A 17,988-nucleotide genomic window follows, 5' to 3' on the forward strand; every position below is an offset into this window, starting at 1 on the left:
ATGACTTTTAAGATATGTTTTGAGGCCGGGCGTGGTGGCTCACGCTTGTAATCCCAGCACTTTGGGAAGCTGAGGCAGGCGCATCACGTGAGGTCAGGAGTTCGAGACCAGCCTGGCCAACATGGTGAAACCCCATCTCTACTAAAAATAGAAAAATTAGCCGGGCATGGTGGCATGTGCCTGTAGTCCCAGCTACTAGGGAGGCTGAGGCAGGAGAATCACTTGAACCTGGGAGGCAGAAGTTGCAGTGAGCCGAGATCACACCACTGCATTCTAGCCTGCAACAGAGCAAGACTCCGTCTCAAAAAACAAAACAAATAAACAAAGCCAGAAGACCATGAAGAGAGGGTTCTTATGCATAAATGCCTGATAACAAAAACTATCATAAAAGACTCTACAAAAACCAAACCTTACTTGGGCCATTGTAACCTTAACACACAAAATAATGGTCCGTAGGCCGGGCACGGTGGCTCACACCTGTAATCCCAGCACTTTGGGAGGCTGAGGCTGTCGGATTACTTGAGGTCAGGGGTTCAAGACCAGCCTGGCCAACATGGTGAAACCCAGTCTCTACTAAAAATACAAAACTTAGCTGGGCATGGTGGCGGGTGCCTGTAGTCCCAGCTACTCGGGAGGCTGAGGCAGAATTGCTTGAACCTGGGAGGTGGAGGTTGCAGTGAGTGAGATTGCACCACTGAACTCCAGCCTGGGTGACAGGGCAAGACTTCATCTCAAAAAAAAAAAAAAAAAGGTCCATGAAGCACTTTCAGACCCAGTACCTTAGACCTAGTGTCATCCCGGAAGTTGCCATAGCCCTTTCCTTTCCCCACTTGGAGCTTATCACTGCCTCTTAGCCCACTGCTGGACGAGACTCAGCTCTCCTCCCTCCAGAAAACTCCACTGCCATGAGCCTGGAGGGAAACAGCCTTGTCCCCCATGACCACAGCCCTGTAGAGTTGCTGTGAATGTGCACAACTCAAGCAGGCTCTCCCCACGGCCTATGCCAGAACACAGGGCTGGAGACACCAAGGGCTCCAGCCCAGCCGAGGATTTCAGGGCTCTCAGGAACGGATGAGCAATGCCTTTTTAAAAAGTGATCAGTAAATTGAAGCAGCCGAAGATGTGCTGAGTCCCAGTGGTGTCTGAAGGGTGCTGGTTGGGGCTTGGGAGAGGATGAGTATTTTTGGGGAGAAACAAGGATGATTTGGGGCCCCCTGGATTTGGTGGGCCAAATAGAAGTGAGTCAGGCAGGCTGCTGGTAAATACAGAGCAGACAAATAGGCTTCTCTAAACAGCATGTAAGGCCATGGATTTGGAGGTTTGTAATAAGAGGTTGCAGAAAAGCAGGGAACTTAAATTGATCCTAGAAACAATTAGGAATCTACTTCTACCTTTCTGCTGTTGCATGGTGTAGCAATATTGGCCCAGTGCCAGGGAGGGGAGAAATTCTCAATTCAAATGCTTCGGCTGCTCCTTCAAGATGAATTTGGTTTTTCAATCCACTCAGTGTCTTGGGAGCTCTAAATCTGTCTTGTATAAGTGATGTGTTGTCTGCAGTTGAGAGCATCAAATCAGTGCTGAAAGAGCATCATACACTGAAAATCTGTATCAGTGTAAGGCATTATTATTACTCTGTTACTCAAGTGGAGGGATGTCCTGCGGGATGGAAAATTGAGGCAATTGAGGCAAATATTCAAAAAATATGTGTCAAATGACTTTGTTACACATTTCTTAAAAATCTATGCAAAAATATGCAATATACTTACTGAGAATATTAATGTGAGGTTGGAGGCAGAATAACTCATAGAATTTTAGAAGGGGGGTTCATAACCATCTGTGGAGGGTGGACTTGAGGATCTCATGGAAATCATGGCTCCTCTCAGAAAAGTGCACAAAACACAGATTTATGAAGTTACACAGAATTTTTATTTCTTTATTTAAAAAAAAATAGAGACAGGGTCCGAGAGGCTGAGGCAGGAGAATCGCTTGAACTTGGGAGTTGGAGGTTGCAGTGAGCCGAGATCGTGCCGCTGCACTCCAGCCTGGGTGAGAGAGTGAGACTCTGTCTCAAAACAACAACAACAACAACAACAACAACAACAACAACAACAACAAAAAACAGAGACAGGGGCTTACTGCTGCCCAGGCTGGTCTTGTCACAAAATCCTGGCCTCAAGCAATCCTCCTGCCTCAGCCTTCCAAAGTGCTAGGATTACAGGTGCTCAGTCGGAATTTTTAAATATATATATTTAAATATATACACAAATATTGTGCATTGGAAATTAATTTCCTTCACACATTCAGAACATTTATAAAAACTTTACAAAGAACTGCCTCTCAGGCTGGGTGCAATGGCTCACACCTGAAATCCCAGCACTGTGGGAGGCTGAGGAGAGTGGATCACTTGAGCCCAGGAGTTTGAGACCAGTCTGGGCAACATGGAGAAAACCCGTCTCCACTAAAATAAATACAAAAATGGCTGGGCACGGTGGCTCACGCCTGTAATCCCAGCACTTTGGGAGGTCGAGGCGGGCAGATCATGAGGTCAGGAGATCAAGACCATCCTGGCCAACATGGTGAAATCCTGTCTCTACTAAAAATACAAAAATTAGCTGGGTGTGGTGGCATGTGCCTGTAATCCCAGCTATTCGGGAGGCTAAGTCATGAGAATTGCTTGAACCTAAGAGGCGGAGGTTGCAGTGAGCCAAGATCGCGCCACTGCACTCCAGCCTGGTGACAGAGTGAGACTCTGTCTAAAAAAAAAAAAAAAAAAAAAATTAGCCAGGTGTGGTGGTGTGCTCCTGTAGTCCCAGCTACTCGGGAAGCTGAGGTGGGAAGATCACCTGAGCCTGGGGAGGTCGAGGATGCAGTGAACTGTGATCACACCAATGCCTTCTAGCATGGGTGACAGAGTAAGATCCTGTCTCAAACAAACAAACCCCCCCAAAAAAATGCATCTCCAAGTCTCTTTTTTTTGTTTTTGAGGCAAAAGTCAGTAGCCAATATTTGTAACCCCCAAACTTGAAACTATCCAAATGTTCAATAGGATGGAAATATACAAATTTAGGCATAGGCCGCTCTGCCTACAGAGTAGCTATGCTTTATTCTTTCACTTTCTTAATAAACTTGCTTTCACTAAAAAAAAAAAAAAAAAAAAAAAGTAGGCATATCCACACAATGAAACCCTATGCAGCAGTAAGAATTAACACCATAAACACATGGGAAAATATAAATTTCACAAACATGTTGACTGAAAAACACAAAAGAATATATGCTTTATAATTCCACTTACTACAATAATCAAAATGAATCTATGGTATTAAAAGTCAGGATAGGCCAGGCGTGGTGGCTCATGCCTGTAATCCCAGCTCTTTGGGAGGCCGAGCCAGGTAGATTACCTGAGGTCAGGAGTTTGAGACCAGCCTGGCCAACATGGTGAAACCCTGTCTCTACTAAAAATACAAAAATTAGCCAGACGTGGTGGTAGGCGCCTGTAATCTCAGCTACTCAGGAGACTGAGGCAGGAGAATCACTTGAACCCGGGAGGCAGAGGTTGCAGTGAGCCGAGATTGCGCCACTGCACCCCAGCCTGGGCCACACACCCCACCCAGCCTGCGCGACAAGAGCAAAGCTCCGTCTATATAAAAAAAAAAACAACAGGATAACAATTATCCTTGGCAAAGTAAGTATTGACTAGAATGGGGCAGGATTCTGAGATGCATTGATTTCAGTTTGTGAAAACTAATTGAGCTGTAAAATTGTAATCTGTATACATTTGTGTTTTTGGTATGTATGTTATACTTTAATTAGAAAATCTTTTAAAAAGAATGGAGCTTTTCAGTTCCTGTAAACAGCATTAAAATAAATCCAAAGAATATAAAATAGAATAAAACTCTAATGCTGCTCAAAGTATATTACTAGGTTGGTGCAAAAGTAATTGCGGTTGTTGCCATTGAAAGTAATGGCAAAAAAAAAAAAAAGTAGGTGCCATCTGGCTTTTAAAAATTTGTAATTGTGACACAGTGCTTCATATGGTGTGTAGGGAGAACTCTAACCATGTTTTTCCTCACTCTCACAGCACAACAATCATCCATGCAGAAGATTTCTGTGACCAAACGTTGGAGGTGGTTTCCCCACACACCAAGCAGTGGACACCAGCTGGGTGTCCTCTAATTCATTTCTGACACTGTCTACCCAGAGATGGCATCAGATCCCACACGTTGAGGGTTCAGTCCCCAAGACTGCCCACCCGCCAAAACCGGTCACAAGTCCGGGCCTCTAGGACTGGCTTCAAGTTGGGGTTCCCATGACCCCCTCTTTGATTAATTTGGTGGAGTGGCTCACAGAGCTCAGGGAAACACATTTACCAGTTTGTTACAAAAAATATTACAAAGGATACAGATGGCTGGGCGCAGTGGCTCACACCTGTAATCCCAGCACTTTGGGAGGCTGAGGCGGACGGATTACCTGAGGTCAGGAGTTCAAGACCAGCCTGGCCAACATGGCGAAACCCCGTCTCTACTAAAAATACAAAAATTAGCCGGGTATAGTGGCCCACGCCTATAATCCCAGCTACTTGGGAGGCTGAGGTAGGAGAATTGCTTGAACCTGGGAAGCGGAGGTTGCAGTGAGCCAAGATCGCACCACTGCACTCCAGCCTGGGTGACAGAGTGAGACTCTGTCTAAAAAAAAAAAAATGAAAAATAAAAAAAATACATGAAAAACATTAAAAAAAGGAAACAGATGAAGAGACACGTGGGGTGAGGTGTGGGGGAATGAACACAGAGCTTCTAAGCCCTCCGTGGGGGGTGGGGGGTGTGGGGGGCACCACCCTCCAGGAACCTCCCCGAGTTCAGGTATCGGGAAGCTCCCTGAACCGTCCTCAAGGGTTTTTATGGAAGCTTCAGGACCTCCGCATTCTTTCCCCCAGGGTATAGAGGGAACCTCTCTGGGGAGGATCTTAAGACCCACAATCTGAAAGCCTGAGAAAGATTAGAGGCCTGTCTTGGGGCAGGTGAAAGGAGGGCAGGAGAAGGAGAGATTCTGTTTCCTGAGGCCTAACACATACCCAATATTACAACAAAAGAACTAACAACGGCTATAGCAGTTATGAGCCCGGAACTGTGGACGAAAACCAATGTCTATCATAACACCACATGTGGTATAGTAGACATCTGTTATTTTTGTCTGCCCTGTCTGCATTCTCTCTTACCTGTTAAGAAGCCTCAAATTTCCTTGGGAAACCACTTGTATTAGTTTCCTGTTGCTGCTGTAACAAATTAGCAACAACTTAGTGGCTTAGATAAAACACAAATTTATTCTTACAGTTCTGTAGTTTAGAAGTCTGACACAAGTTTCGCTGGGCTAAAAATCAAGGTATCGGCAGGCCTGTTTTCCTCTCTGGAGGTTCTAAAAGAAAATCCGCTTCCTTGCCTCTTCGCTGCTAGAAGCCACCTAGACTCATCAGTCTGTGATCTCTCCCTCCATCTTCAATGCCAGCAATGTTGCATCTGCCTGACCATTCTCCTACTCCTATCTCTAACACACTTCTCTCTCACTCTTCCATTTTTAATGGCACTTGTGATTACATTGGGCCCACCCAAAATTCCAAGGTACTCTCCCCATTTTTTGCTTTGTCCTTTTTTTCTTCTAAATCTCCCTATTTTAATGTCAGCTGATTAGCACTCTTAATTCCCCTTTGCCATGTGACATGCCAAATTCACAGGTTCTGAAGGCCTGCCTGAAAGTGACACTAACAGAAGCAGCAAAGGGTGAAGAGAGAGACCAAATCTCATGACTTTGTTACAGCCCTTCGATTTGACTGTAGCGAAACCAGAAATGTCTCTGGGCTTTTCAGTTATATGAACCTTCTCCTCTTAAGTCAGTTTGAGTTGGGGTCCCCAAACTTGCAAATGAGAGTCTTGATTGTTATATATGACAGCATGTGTTATGTTTGATGTTGAATACATTTATTTTTGTTTTATTTTAATGACAATAAGTACATACTAAAGTAATGATGAGTATGGGAATATCAAGAGACACATCAAACTTCAACTTCCAGTAATGGTAGAAAAGGTCATTTGGACCACTCTCCTATCAAAGAAAACTGAAAAAGTTGGAGATCCCACCACTGCACTCCAGCCTCGGTGACAGAGCGAGACTCTGACTCAGAAAAAAAAAAAAAAAATCCATACTGAAGACACATCAAAATGACATTGCAGAGCCAGCCGGGCATGATACAATGGTCAGAGTTGGGGATCCTGACTTTGCTCAGCGGCAGTGGTACAGTTCAATGCAATGGTGGCAGGGCTATGCTTCCAGCAGAGCAGCAGTGGGGGTGGGCACTGGGAGCTTCCTGATCTTTGGGCAGCATCCTCTTCTCTTTGGCTCAACCAGCCTTCCTGACATTACTATAGCCAACCCCTTCCACCAAATCCCTTTTTGCTTAAAATATCTGGAGTTATTTCTGTTTTTTTTTTTTAAGTGAATGCTGACTGATTGGAATACTATAAAAAAGAAACATTACCAAAATAAGGAGTTAATTGGATATTAAAAACATGAAATCAGAAATAAAAAATTCAATTGAAAGGTTAGAAAAGAATGTTGATGAAATCACCCTGAAAGTAGGGAAAAACAAAATAAAAAAATAAAACAGGGGCGTGGTGGTGAGCATCTATAGTTCAAGACACTTGGGAGGGTGAGGTGGGAGGATTGCTTGAGCCCAGGAGTTTGAGGCTGCAACGAGCTAGGATTGCTCCACTGCATTCCAGCCTGGGTGACAGAGCGAGACCCCCCTTTCTCTCAAAAATAAATATGGCCAGGCCTGGTGGCTCACACCTGTAATCCCAGCACTCTGGGAGACTAAGTCAAGCAGATTGCTTGAGTTCAGGAGTTCGAAACCAGCTTAGGCAACACGGCAAAGCCTTGCCCCTACAAAAAATAAAATTAAATTAAAAATTAAAAAAAAAAAATAAAAAAATACATAAAACAAAAACCTGGCCAGGCACAGTGGCTCACGCCTGTAATCCCAACACTTTGGGAGGCCGAGGCAGGTGGATCATGAGGTCAGGAGTTCGAGACCAGCCTGGCCAACACGGTGAAACCCTACCTCTACTAAAAATACAAAAGTTAGCTGGGCGTGGTGGCGTGGGCCTGTAATCCCAGCTACTTGGGAGACTGAGGCAGGAGAATTGCTTGAACCTGGGAGGCAGAGGTTCCAGTGAGCCAAGATCACGCCACCGCACTCCAGCCTGGGCGACAGAGCAAGACTCCATCTGGGAAAAACAAAAAACAAAAAACCCAACAACATCATAAGTGCTCAAAATTTATAGTAAACTGTAACAATATCATGATGTAAACCACTTATTCTCATGTTATCATATAAATACTATGTGGTGCTGAGAGCCTGCATCCTGCCTGGCATTTGAATGTGATGTACATGTATTGCAGCACTATATTGGTTAATACAATTTCAAGAAAGCTGAGAAGTGTCAGTTTAAAGAAAACTAGAGGAAGATTATACTCTTCTAACTAATGACACTGACAAGAACATTAAATATATTTGTGGTTAGATAAGCTTTATTCGAATGCCTGCATAAAAATAAGCTGATGTCAAACAGGAAGAGGTTTTTCCAAAGGCTTAAAATTTATTAAACAGGCTGGGTGTGGTGGCTCACGCCTGTAATCCCAGCACTTTGGGAGGCCGAGGCTGACAGATCACTTGAGGTCAGGAGTTCAAGACCAGCCTGGCCAACATGGTGAAACCCTGTCTCTACAAAAATACAAAAATTAGCCAGGCATGATGGTGGATGCCTGTAATCCCAGCTACTAGGGAGGCTGAGACAGGAGAATCATTTGAACCTAGGAGGTGGAGCTTGCAGTGAGCTGAGATCGCACTACTGCACTCCAGCCTGGGCGACAGACAGAGACTCTGTCTCGGGAAAAAAAAAATTATTAAACAATAGAACTTGGTGCATCTCTTTAATCTGTCTCTGAATTCAGTTGACTGACACATCATTATTAGTAGTCTGCCCTCACTAATCATTTTCATCACATACAGATCTCATATCTTTGGGTGACACTTCCCATGTCTCTGGAAATCTTTTAAATTGCTTTCAGTTACAACAGAAGGGCAAGGTTTTCATCTAGTCATACTCTACTCCACCAGAGGCAAAACCACCTCCCTTAATTATCTTGTTTAAATTGTGGCTGTTTGCAAACAAATAAAGAACTTATTTTTAACACATAAAAAGTACAGTATAATCTCTATGCTGTAACAGTAAGTCCATTTTCATTAAATAATTATTTTGATTTTTATTATCTCTCTACAAAGAAACTACAAAAATACCCGTAAAAGCATCGAAAATGTACTTTAAAATTCTGAACTGGTATGATACATCTTCTATGATTTACAAGAGTAAAATGTTAAATTCTCCAAGTTAGAATTTCTGAATTGATTTTGACAGGAATTTACTAGAAGTAACCAGAACATCAAAGCTTACAGATTTTCTATTCATCCCCAATTAAGTTTCTGAAAAGCTACACATCTGTTGACAAGCACAGTCCACTCAGTTACTTGATGCTGCCACTAATGGTGAGGCTACTCTGAAGGGCAGAGGTCTATACGATGGAAATGCCCAGCCTTCCAGGCAACTGCTCAAAGTGGTCTTATTTTTTCCCATATGTGTAAAATAAAAGTACAAATGTACATATGGTAAAAAATGTAAATATTACAGAAAGAGCTAAAATAATAAGTACATAACCTTCTCTCCCATACCACAGCAAATCTGATGTTTTCAAAATCCTCAGTCACAAGAGTAACTCACAAACTAAAGTCAACCTTGGAGTCTCTTTATCTGAAAATTATTTTCAGGCCTTTGGAACGGTGTTGATTGTCTCATATATTACCTCTGTTACAGAGGAAAGTCATGCAGTCTTCTCCTTCTCAAAAAAAAGAAAAATATTTAAAGCAACACACACATACTGTTCAGAGACAGCAAAGTCCAGACAGCATCGCAGAATCCATTGGATCTAGTCATGGCTCTGGAGAGTCCCCGGTATCATCCCTGAAATTAAGGAAGCACACTTACTAACAAGCCATTTTCAAAAGTAAGAAAACTTTCTCTTAATCAAAAAAGAGAAAGTTTTTATTAGAAAGTGTTCTCTTTTATTAGAAAGTTTATTAGAAAGTTTTCTCTTAATCAAAATGAGGTCATCTGATTCTTGTAATCTCAACACTTTGGGAGGCCAAGGCAGGAGTTGCAGTGAGCCACGATGGCAACACTGATGACAGAGACCCTGTCTTATAAAAATAAAACAACAACAATACCAACCAAAAGAAATTGGGGTCATCTGGTTATTATTTAATAGAAAGAAATCTTTTATCTAACATTGTACAAAAGGGCACAAACCACATTGTCCCAGGCAGTCAAAACTAGATCAAACCTTTACTAGAGAACAAAGGGAAGGTGAGGTGACAAGGGACTACGGATGGAGAAAGGAAATTACTTGAGAAATTCCAGCCCCAGTCCTGTGAAAGAGGATGAGCTTACCCCCTGGCTGAGCAGGAAAGACTGACAGAAACACTGGGTGCAGGAGCTCAGCCAAGTCCCTCCTCAAGGCCTCGGATCCTCCGGGCCAGTTGCACATCCTTTGGGAAGAGAGTAACTCGGCCAGCATGTAAGGTGAGGAGATAGGCGTCCTCAAAGAGATGAACTAGAAATGCTTCTGCTGCCTGGAGACAGAAAGAGAAAAAGACAGACACAGATGAAGGGCCATGGGCTGCTTTTTTTTGGAGACCTGCTAAACTTAATCTCTGAGGGCTCAAAGGATTGTAGGAAACTGTTCACAGAATGAGACTGAACTTTGCCAGGGAATTCTGCTATCACCACACAGAATCCAGCCTCCAAACCCTCAGAGGTTACCTCATTGTTCTTTTCCAGAGGTCAGATTCAGCATGTGACACTCCAGTCAGCATTGGAGAATTCTAGGCTGCCTCTTTCTCCCACTCAGCCCTCACCCAATTGTGCCTTGGTGCCTTCTTACCTCTTGTAGGGCCAATAAGGCCTGGGCTTGCCAATTGAAGTCCACACCACGAGTGAATTTAACACATATTTCTCTTGCCTGTGAAGGAGTGGGGAAGGGGAGGAGTAGGAGTAGGGAGTAACAGAAGAGGGATTCAAGGGACAATGATGCTCTCCATGAGTTCCAGTGGATCTTCCTTTCCATTATTTTTTCGGGGCTCTTAATCTTAGGACCCAATTAGGAGCAGGTGTTGACTCCTGGGAGCTTAGGAACTGGCGGATCTCTTACTGGTGATGGGGAAATCACCAGTAATTGGGTGATGAGAGGCAATCTCCCAGGATAGGAAAAGGGATCTAAGGTGGACAAACGAGAGAGGTCCTATTTATACAGTCAAAAACTACAGTTTTAAAAAGGTAGTAGAGGTTAGAAATCAATTCCATAAAGAACTACAAGGTGCTCTTGGAGGGCTCATGTTTCCAGAAAAGATTCCCCTACCAGGTTACAAAAGAGGTCCCTTGGCCAATTAGTTAAGAGACAGTAGGGTCCCTAATACCTGGGAAAATTTAAAAAAAGGAGGGTGGCATAGGGGTTGGTGGGAAGCTCCCGGAGCTCACCAGGCGGCTGAAGGGGAGCTTCCTTATCAAGAGGTGTGTGCTCTTCTGAAGCTTTCGGATCTCCTTTAGCCAACCTTGTCTCCGCCGACTGTGTTGATGGGAGGAAGCGCCTGAGCAAAAGAAAGGTAAGTTCAGTGGAAAATAGGTGGTGCCTCGCAGCTTGGCTGAGTCAGGTAAGCTGTCAAATTGCTAGACTGTATCTATGTGCCTACACTCCACAGAGCAGGGATTTTTGTCTGTTTTATTAGGTTGCTGCAAAAGTCATTGCAGTTATGGCAAAAATCACAATACTTTTGCACCAACCTGATATATAGTAATTTTGCTGCTATCTTCAGCAACTAGAAAATAGCAGATAGGTGCTAAATAAACATTTGTTAAATGAATGAGTGAATGATCCTCTGCAGTTGATTTTAAATGCTAACTCTTCCATGAAGTCTTTCCCGAATCCTGATCCTTCCAAACAGATGGGTGACCGCCCTCCTCTGGGCTTTGCAGGACTTTGTACAAGTCTTAGATCTTTCCCACCTAGATTGGAAGCTCAGTTATTTTGGTTTTAGATTTTTTGTTGGTTTGTTTTTTACAGCTGGAAAGATTCTGAGAGACTAGTACAATTCCCTTGTCTTGATCATCCTGAGGCCCAGCGAGGTGAAGATGGTTGGCCAGCCCTCATTAGTGGCCAAGCTGAGACCTGTGTAAGGTGTGGCCTAACTCAGTGTCAGTGTCAGGCACCTGGGCTGTGGAGACAGAGCCTTTGGCTCAAATCCTGGTTCCAACAAGAACAAAAAAGAAAATAATTTTTAAAACATTCCCAAAAGTAGAAATCAAAAAAGCCAAATTCTCTAATTGGAAATTAAAAACTCATGAATCAAAAACCAGTTTCTTCTAACTAACCTGTGTTGAAGAGGAAACTTAATTGAAATTAGACTATTTAGAAATGAATAACAATAAAAAGCCCATATCCCAAAACTTATGAGATACAGTCAAAATAGTACTAGAGGAAAATGCATAGCCTTAAAGTGTTCCTATTAGAAAACAAGAACACTAAAAGGTATCTGAGCTAAGCAGTCCAATTAAGTATTACAGAGTTATTAAAGTAAACCAAAACAAGATAGAACAAAAGAAATATTAGATAATAAGTTAGTGAAAATGAAAGTTAAAGAAAAAACAGCACAGTTGCTCCATAATTACAACCAAGGATCAAGATGAGTGAACGTCTGATAAGTTGAACAAACAAAATACAAAAATAACATTTTGAAGGATAAAATTGTTTCAGAAATGTTATTCAGGATCCAGCCAAGAAAAGAGACTCTACACCAAGTTTAATAGAAGGCATTTAATACAATAAACTAATCACGAGGTGTTAGAAGAGCTGCAAGAGCAAGTAGGGTAGGTGAGACAATCCAGAGATGGCCTGTGCCAGGCAACCGGCAGAGGAGACCATCCCTGGATGAGGCTAGAGAACATAGGCCAATGAAACAGGGCAGTGTCCAGGAGACTGATGACATTTAAAACAGGGAAGACCCATGCCCAGGAGACAAACTACTGACACCTCCCTCCCTCCCCACCACCCGTTGGCAATCCAGTCACTGGAGGCAGTCTTTAATAAACAGACATAGGGCTGGGTGCGGTGGCTCACGCCTGTAATCCCAGCACTTTGGGAGGCCAAGGTGGGTCAATCACCTGAGGTCAGGAGTTCGAGACCAGCCTGATGAACATGGAGAAACCCATCTCTACTAAAAATACAAAAATTAGCCGGGCATGGTGGCGGGCACCTGTAATCCCAGCTACTTGGGAGGCTGAGGCAGGAGAATTGCTTGAACCCAGGAGATGGAGGTTGCAGTGAGCTGAGCTCGCACCACTGTACTCTAGCCTGGGCAACAAGAGTGAGACTCTGTCTCAGACATAAATAAATAAATAAATAAAATAAAATAAAAAAATAAACAAGACATAGCATTCACAGAAAATTTGAAGATGAACACAATTAAAGATCACCCAACAATTTAAGAAGGCCAATACCATGAAAGAAAGGAACCAAACTCAACAAACAAAATAACCAATACCAGAGGAAATTGAGTTAATAGAGAAAAGAGATAGAAACTTTGAGAGAAAAATGGATAATAAACTCAGAGAGGTAACAGAGATATGAAATCCATGACCCAATAACAAGTGGTTATGAAAAGTAACCAATTAGAGAGATCGTGGAAAAGAACTGGGATCAAAAATTTAGTAGCTGGGTCTTGAAATGCCAACATGAGGAGATGGAATTTAATCCTAATGTAATAAGAAGCCAGGGAAGAGTTTTATGCAGGATAGAGATGTGGAAGGTCATTCCAGCTGCTGTGTAAGGAAAGAAGTAGAAAGGGACAGAGTGGAAGTGGAGTGGCAGCTGATTAGGAGGCTCTCACAGTTGCTCTTGAGAGCTGCTGGTAGCTTGGACTAGGCTAGTGGGAGCAGAGATGGTGAAAATGGAGTGATTAAGGATGCAGTTTGGAAGTAGAATTATCTGGATCTGCATTTGTATTGGAGACGGGGGTCTCCCAGGCTTGTGGTTTGAACAACTGGGTGGGTAGTTGTGCCATTTACTGAAATGGGGAAACTGAGGATGAAGGGGCTGGAGGGGAGTAACCAGAAGTTCAGTTTTGGGTGTGTTAAGTTTAACATAACCAAGAGCCTTCAGGTAGAAAGGCAGTTAGATATAGGTATCTGGGGTCAGAGGAGAGATCCAGGTATACAGATATTTGAGAGCTGTCAATGTATGAGTGGGATTTAGAGCCACGGAGGAGATGAGACCATCTAGGGAGGGGGTAGAAAGGAAAAGGATGTCAAGGAAGTCCAACATCAAGGAGCCGAGGGAGGCATCACAGGCAGTAGAGAACACCAAGCAGAACTGCCAGAGTGCACAGTGGCATGGAAGCCATGGGAACAGAATGCTTCAAGGAGAAAGAGGCCCACTGCGTCAAATGCTTCTGAGACACAGTAAGAACACAGACCCGCCTACTGGATTTGGCACTACAAAAGGTGCTAGTGACCCTGACAGGAGTAGTTCAAGCAGATTGGAAGTGGGGGTAGTGGTTGTGGGGAGTCAGATTGGAGTGGGTTGTAGGGTCACTAGGAAGGGAGGAATCAGACGCAATGTATGTGGACCTAACAAGTCTGGCTATTTTAAAAGGAGAGCTATGAAGGGAAGTAGAGGGAAATGGGAGGTATAGGGAAGTGAGAATGGGGTCAAGGAAACACTCCTGCCGTTTCTCTTAAGATCGTAAATACGGCCAGGCGCAGTGGCTCAGGCCTGTAATCCCAGCACTCTGGGAGGCCAAGGTGGGCGGATCACTTGAGGTTGGCAGTTGGAGACCAGCCTGACCAACATGGTGAAACCCCATCTCTACTAAAAACACAAAATTAGCCAGATGCGGTGGCGCATGCCTGTAATCCTAGCTACTCGGGAGGCTGAGGCAGGAGAATCGCTTGAACCCGGGAGGTAGAGGTTGCGGTAAGCCGAGATCACGCCGTTGCTCTCAAGCCTGGGCAACAAGAGGGAAACTCCGTCTCAAAAACAAAAACAAAAACAAAACAAAACATCATAAATACTAGAGCACATGTGCCGATGCCAGTGTGAAGTGTCTGGATTTATCTAAGCACAGGTAGAAAGCTCCTCTGTAGGTGAAAGAAGGATATGACCAAGACCCCATGTAGAAGGAAGGGCTTTGATAGGAAGGGGGACACCTAGTCAAGGCCATTATTGGCTAAGAGTGAGTGGGGGGAATGGAGCTGTAGGAAGTCGAGGAGGGAGAAAAAGGTATGAAATAGTCATGGGGAGAATGGAAAAGCAAGAATTCCAGACAAAGGCCAGGCACGATGGCTGTTTTTTTTGTTCTGTAGAGACAAAACAATTTGTCTCTACAAAAAAGGTTTAAAAATAGTCAAGCATCGTGGTGCACGTCTGTCATCCTAGCTATTCAGGAGGCTGAAGCAGGAGGACTGCATGAGCCCAGGAGGTCAAGGCTGCAATGAGCCAAGATAGCACCACTGCACTACAGCCTGGATGACAAGAGTGAGACTCTGTCTCGAAAATTGAAGAATACCAGACAAAGGTGGTAGGACTGCCAAGAAGCGTTGACTGCCCGTTTGAGATAAACCTTCCATTTAACCAGGAGTAGAAGGATGCTTCTACCTTGGAAAGCAACAGCAAACATCATACTTAATATTCCTGTTAAAATTACAAACAAGACAAAGATGACCAAAACACCACTCTTAGTGAGTCTCAGGGCCTTACTAGTACCATACAATAATAAATAAAATGTGTAGAAATGAAAACGGAAGATTCAAAAATTATTTGCAGATGACATAATAGTCTACTTAAAAATTCCAACTGGAGCAACTAAAAACGACTAGGGTGAACGAGACTTCAGCAAGTTGGCTGGAAGCAAAGGTTAAATCCTCGTGTTTTGGGAAAGAAAAAAAAATCCCATTCGCAACAGCAACATCTAGAAACAACTACTCCAGCCTAGGCAACATGGCAAAATCCCATCTCTACTAAAAATACAAAAAATTAGCCGGCATGGTGGCATATGCCTGTAGTCCCAGCTACTCGGGAGGCTGAGGTGGGAGAAGCACCTGAGCCTGGGAAGTTGAGGCTGCAGTGAACCCTCGTGGCATCACTGCACTCCAACCTGGGCGATGGGTCTCAAAAAAACACAAAAAAACAAAAAGCCGGCCGGGCGCGGTGGCTCACGCCTGTAATCCCAGCACTTTGGGAGGCCGAGGTGGGCGGATCACGAGGTCAGGAGATCAAGACCATCCTGGCTAACATGGTGAAACCCTGTCTCTACTAAAAATACAAAAAATTAGCCGGGCGTGGTGGTAGGCGCCTGTAGTCCCAGCTACTCGGGAGGCTGAGGCAGGAGAAGGGCGTGAACCCAGGAGGCGGAGCTTGCCGTGAGCGGAGATCGCGCCACTGCACTCCAGCCTGGGCGACAAAGCCAGACTCCGTCTCCAAAACAAAACAAAACAAAACAAAACAAAAAACCCAAAAAAGCCTATAGGCACAGTAAGTGGCTCATGCCTGTAATCCCAGCACTTTGGGAGGCCCAGGCACGAGGATCACTTGAGGCCAGGAGTTTGAGACCAGCCTGGGTAACACAGGGAGACCCAGTCTCTACAAAAAGCAATGAAACAAACAAACTATAGTACACTTCCCATCTTCCTCATAGCTACGTAGCAAGAGTTAAGAGATAAGTAAAGCAGCTGTTGCCACCGTGTACCATACAGGCATCTGCCTCCTCCTGCCCTTGGGTCTCCCATCCACCAGCCCACCATACAGACAATTAAGACACAGACTTCGGCCCCTTTTCCCGGACACAAGCTCTGGAAGGCAACAGGGTGAGCAGCGCAGAGGGCCTCGGTTCAAGGCCTAACAGCCTCTCCCGGAAGGGAAAAAAAAACCCTGAAAGACACCTTCTAAGAGGACTCCTGTTTGAAATCGTCACCGAAAGCAGTCAATACTTTTGCAATTTAAAAATGCACAAACACAGAGGATTGGAAATCCCGTGACCGCCAGAACACCAAGTTGTGTGACTCTGCTCAAGCTCTCTGGCCTGTGCCTCGGCTTTCTCATTAGCTGTAAAATGGGCACGATATGAAGCTGAGACAACGCACGAACAGTGGGAGGCAATGCCTGGTTGGCGGTGGGCGGTGGGCGCTGGGTAACCACTAGTCCTAACAAGAAGACGGCGTTAGGAGCCAAGTGGCTACGCCGGTCCCTTCCCGCTTTCGGAACCGCCTGCTCCAGTCCCTCGCAGGGCTGGCACCGCCCGTGCCCGGAGCGGATGCCGGACGGCGGAACCGCGTTGTCTCCCAACAGGGAAGGCCACGGGATCGGGACTCGGGAGATCCGGGCTCCGCCTGCGAGCCTCGGTTTTCTCCTCTTCGAGATGGGGCCGCGGCCGGTTACCTAAGGAGGGGCCCCGCCGGGAGGGGCCGGGGGTCGGGCTCGGGCTGCGCCTCCTCGGGGCCTCGGGCTTGCGGCTCCGGCGGCGCGGGCCCATGACACGCCGCGGAGGGTGCTGGCGCCCGGTCCCACGGCTCCTGCTCGGGCTGCCGGGTCCGGGAGCGAAAGGCTGGCTTCTGGGGAGCCCAGAGAGCGCTGGGCCGCGAGCCTCACAGGAGCCGGTGCTTGGCAGAAGTCCGCGCCGCTGGCGTTCAAATCCCTCGCTCCACCCACTTCACCGCCGGCGTTTTTTAAAATCCGAATCCAGCGACTCCCAGTGGCTGACTCTGGAACGCCCCTTACGTAGAGCGACTGCAGGTAGGGCCAATGAGAGTACGCACCGAGACACAAATATAGCGGCGATGATAGGAGGACAGGGGAGACTGATGGTAAAATCAACCAATAGACACCTAAAGAGGGGGGCGGGAAATTCTCCTGCCCCCTGCTTGCCAATCTGGTTGCTGGTCTTTGCGGGACCGTACTGACGTCCTCAGGTGCCCTCCAGTCAAAACACCGAAGCTCAGTTTGGAACGTGGATGGTGTGTTTGTAGAACGTGCTTTCTAGACAAGTCGCTTTCCTCGAACATTTTATGCTTTGCCTTAGCAACGCAGAAATGGCTTTTAAAGATGAGGAAACAGACCCATAGAGAATGTGACAACCCCATGTCGTATCTGCGACCCTCCCAGGAACTATCCACAGATATACTCAGAAGCCAGTTCAACTGCATGAACTTTGCTGACGCTTGGGGTCGCGGGGACGGCGGGATCGGCGGGGCTTTGAGAATAAGGTCCGGGCAGGGCAGGCCTCGGCACTATAGCAACGCAATCGTCCCAGAAAAATGCTCTCTTCCCTTTGTTGGGGATAATAAAAATTCAAGTCATGTCCCGGTATGTAGAATAAGGGGAATTTTAATTTTCTGAATTTTATTTCTTGCATTTTCTAAATGTTCTACAGTGAACATGTACTGTAATCAGGAAAAATGTTAGTTATAAAATTAGTGATTTCATGGAACCCTTGTGCATTGCTGGTGGGAGTGTAAAATGCTGCGGCTGCTGTGAAAAATAGTATTGGTGGTTCCTCAAAAAATCAAAAATAGAATTACCAGATGATCCAGTAATTCCACTTCTGGCTAAATATCCAAAAGAATTTAAATATAGCCAGGGATATTCTCACACCCATGTTGATAGCGGCATTCTTCACAACAGCCCGAAGGCAGAAACAGCCTGAATACACACCAACAGATGAACGGATAAACAAAATGGGGTGTGTACCACAATGTTATTCAGCCTTTAAAAGGAAGGGAATTCCGACACCTGCTGCAACACAGATGAACCTTGAGGACGTTATGCTAAGTGAAATAAGGC

General features: G+C 45.1%; 1 protein-coding gene across 7 annotated transcripts; it reads right to left on the reverse strand.

The window, feature by feature from the left end:
• Positions 1-1,908: 1,908 nt before the first annotated feature.
• CENPA (centromere protein A) lies at positions 1,909-16,869 on the reverse strand. 7 transcript variants are annotated; one of them, XR_010109306.1, is made up of 7 exons: positions 16,588-16,866; positions 10,638-10,747; positions 10,045-10,122; positions 9,552-9,733; positions 8,984-9,065; positions 5,213-5,266; positions 1,925-2,042 (listed from the first exon to the last, which is right to left on the reverse strand). XR_010109306.1 is itself a non-coding variant. In XM_034952804.3 (5 exons), the coding sequence occupies exons 1-4, from the start codon at positions 16,679-16,681 to the stop codon at positions 9,599-9,601; spliced, it is 417 nt and encodes a 138-aa protein (XP_034808695.1). In that variant the 5' UTR covers positions 16,682-16,866; the 3' UTR covers positions 5,663-9,065; positions 9,552-9,598. The 7 variants fall into 7 exon arrangements, 2 of the variants coding, with proteins under 2 accessions (XP_034808695.1, XP_034808696.1); XR_004669758.3 differs by having other exon boundaries at positions 5,213-5,269; XR_004669757.3 differs by lacking the exon at positions 5,213-5,266 and having other exon boundaries at positions 1,909-2,042.
• Between the last annotated feature and the right edge of the window lie 1,119 nt (positions 16,870-17,988).

Source organism: Pan paniscus, chromosome 12 (assembly GCF_029289425.2).
Source record: "Pan paniscus chromosome 12, NHGRI_mPanPan1-v2.0_pri, whole genome shotgun sequence".
Classification (NCBI taxonomy): Eukaryota; Metazoa; Chordata; class Mammalia; order Primates; family Hominidae; genus Pan; species Pan paniscus.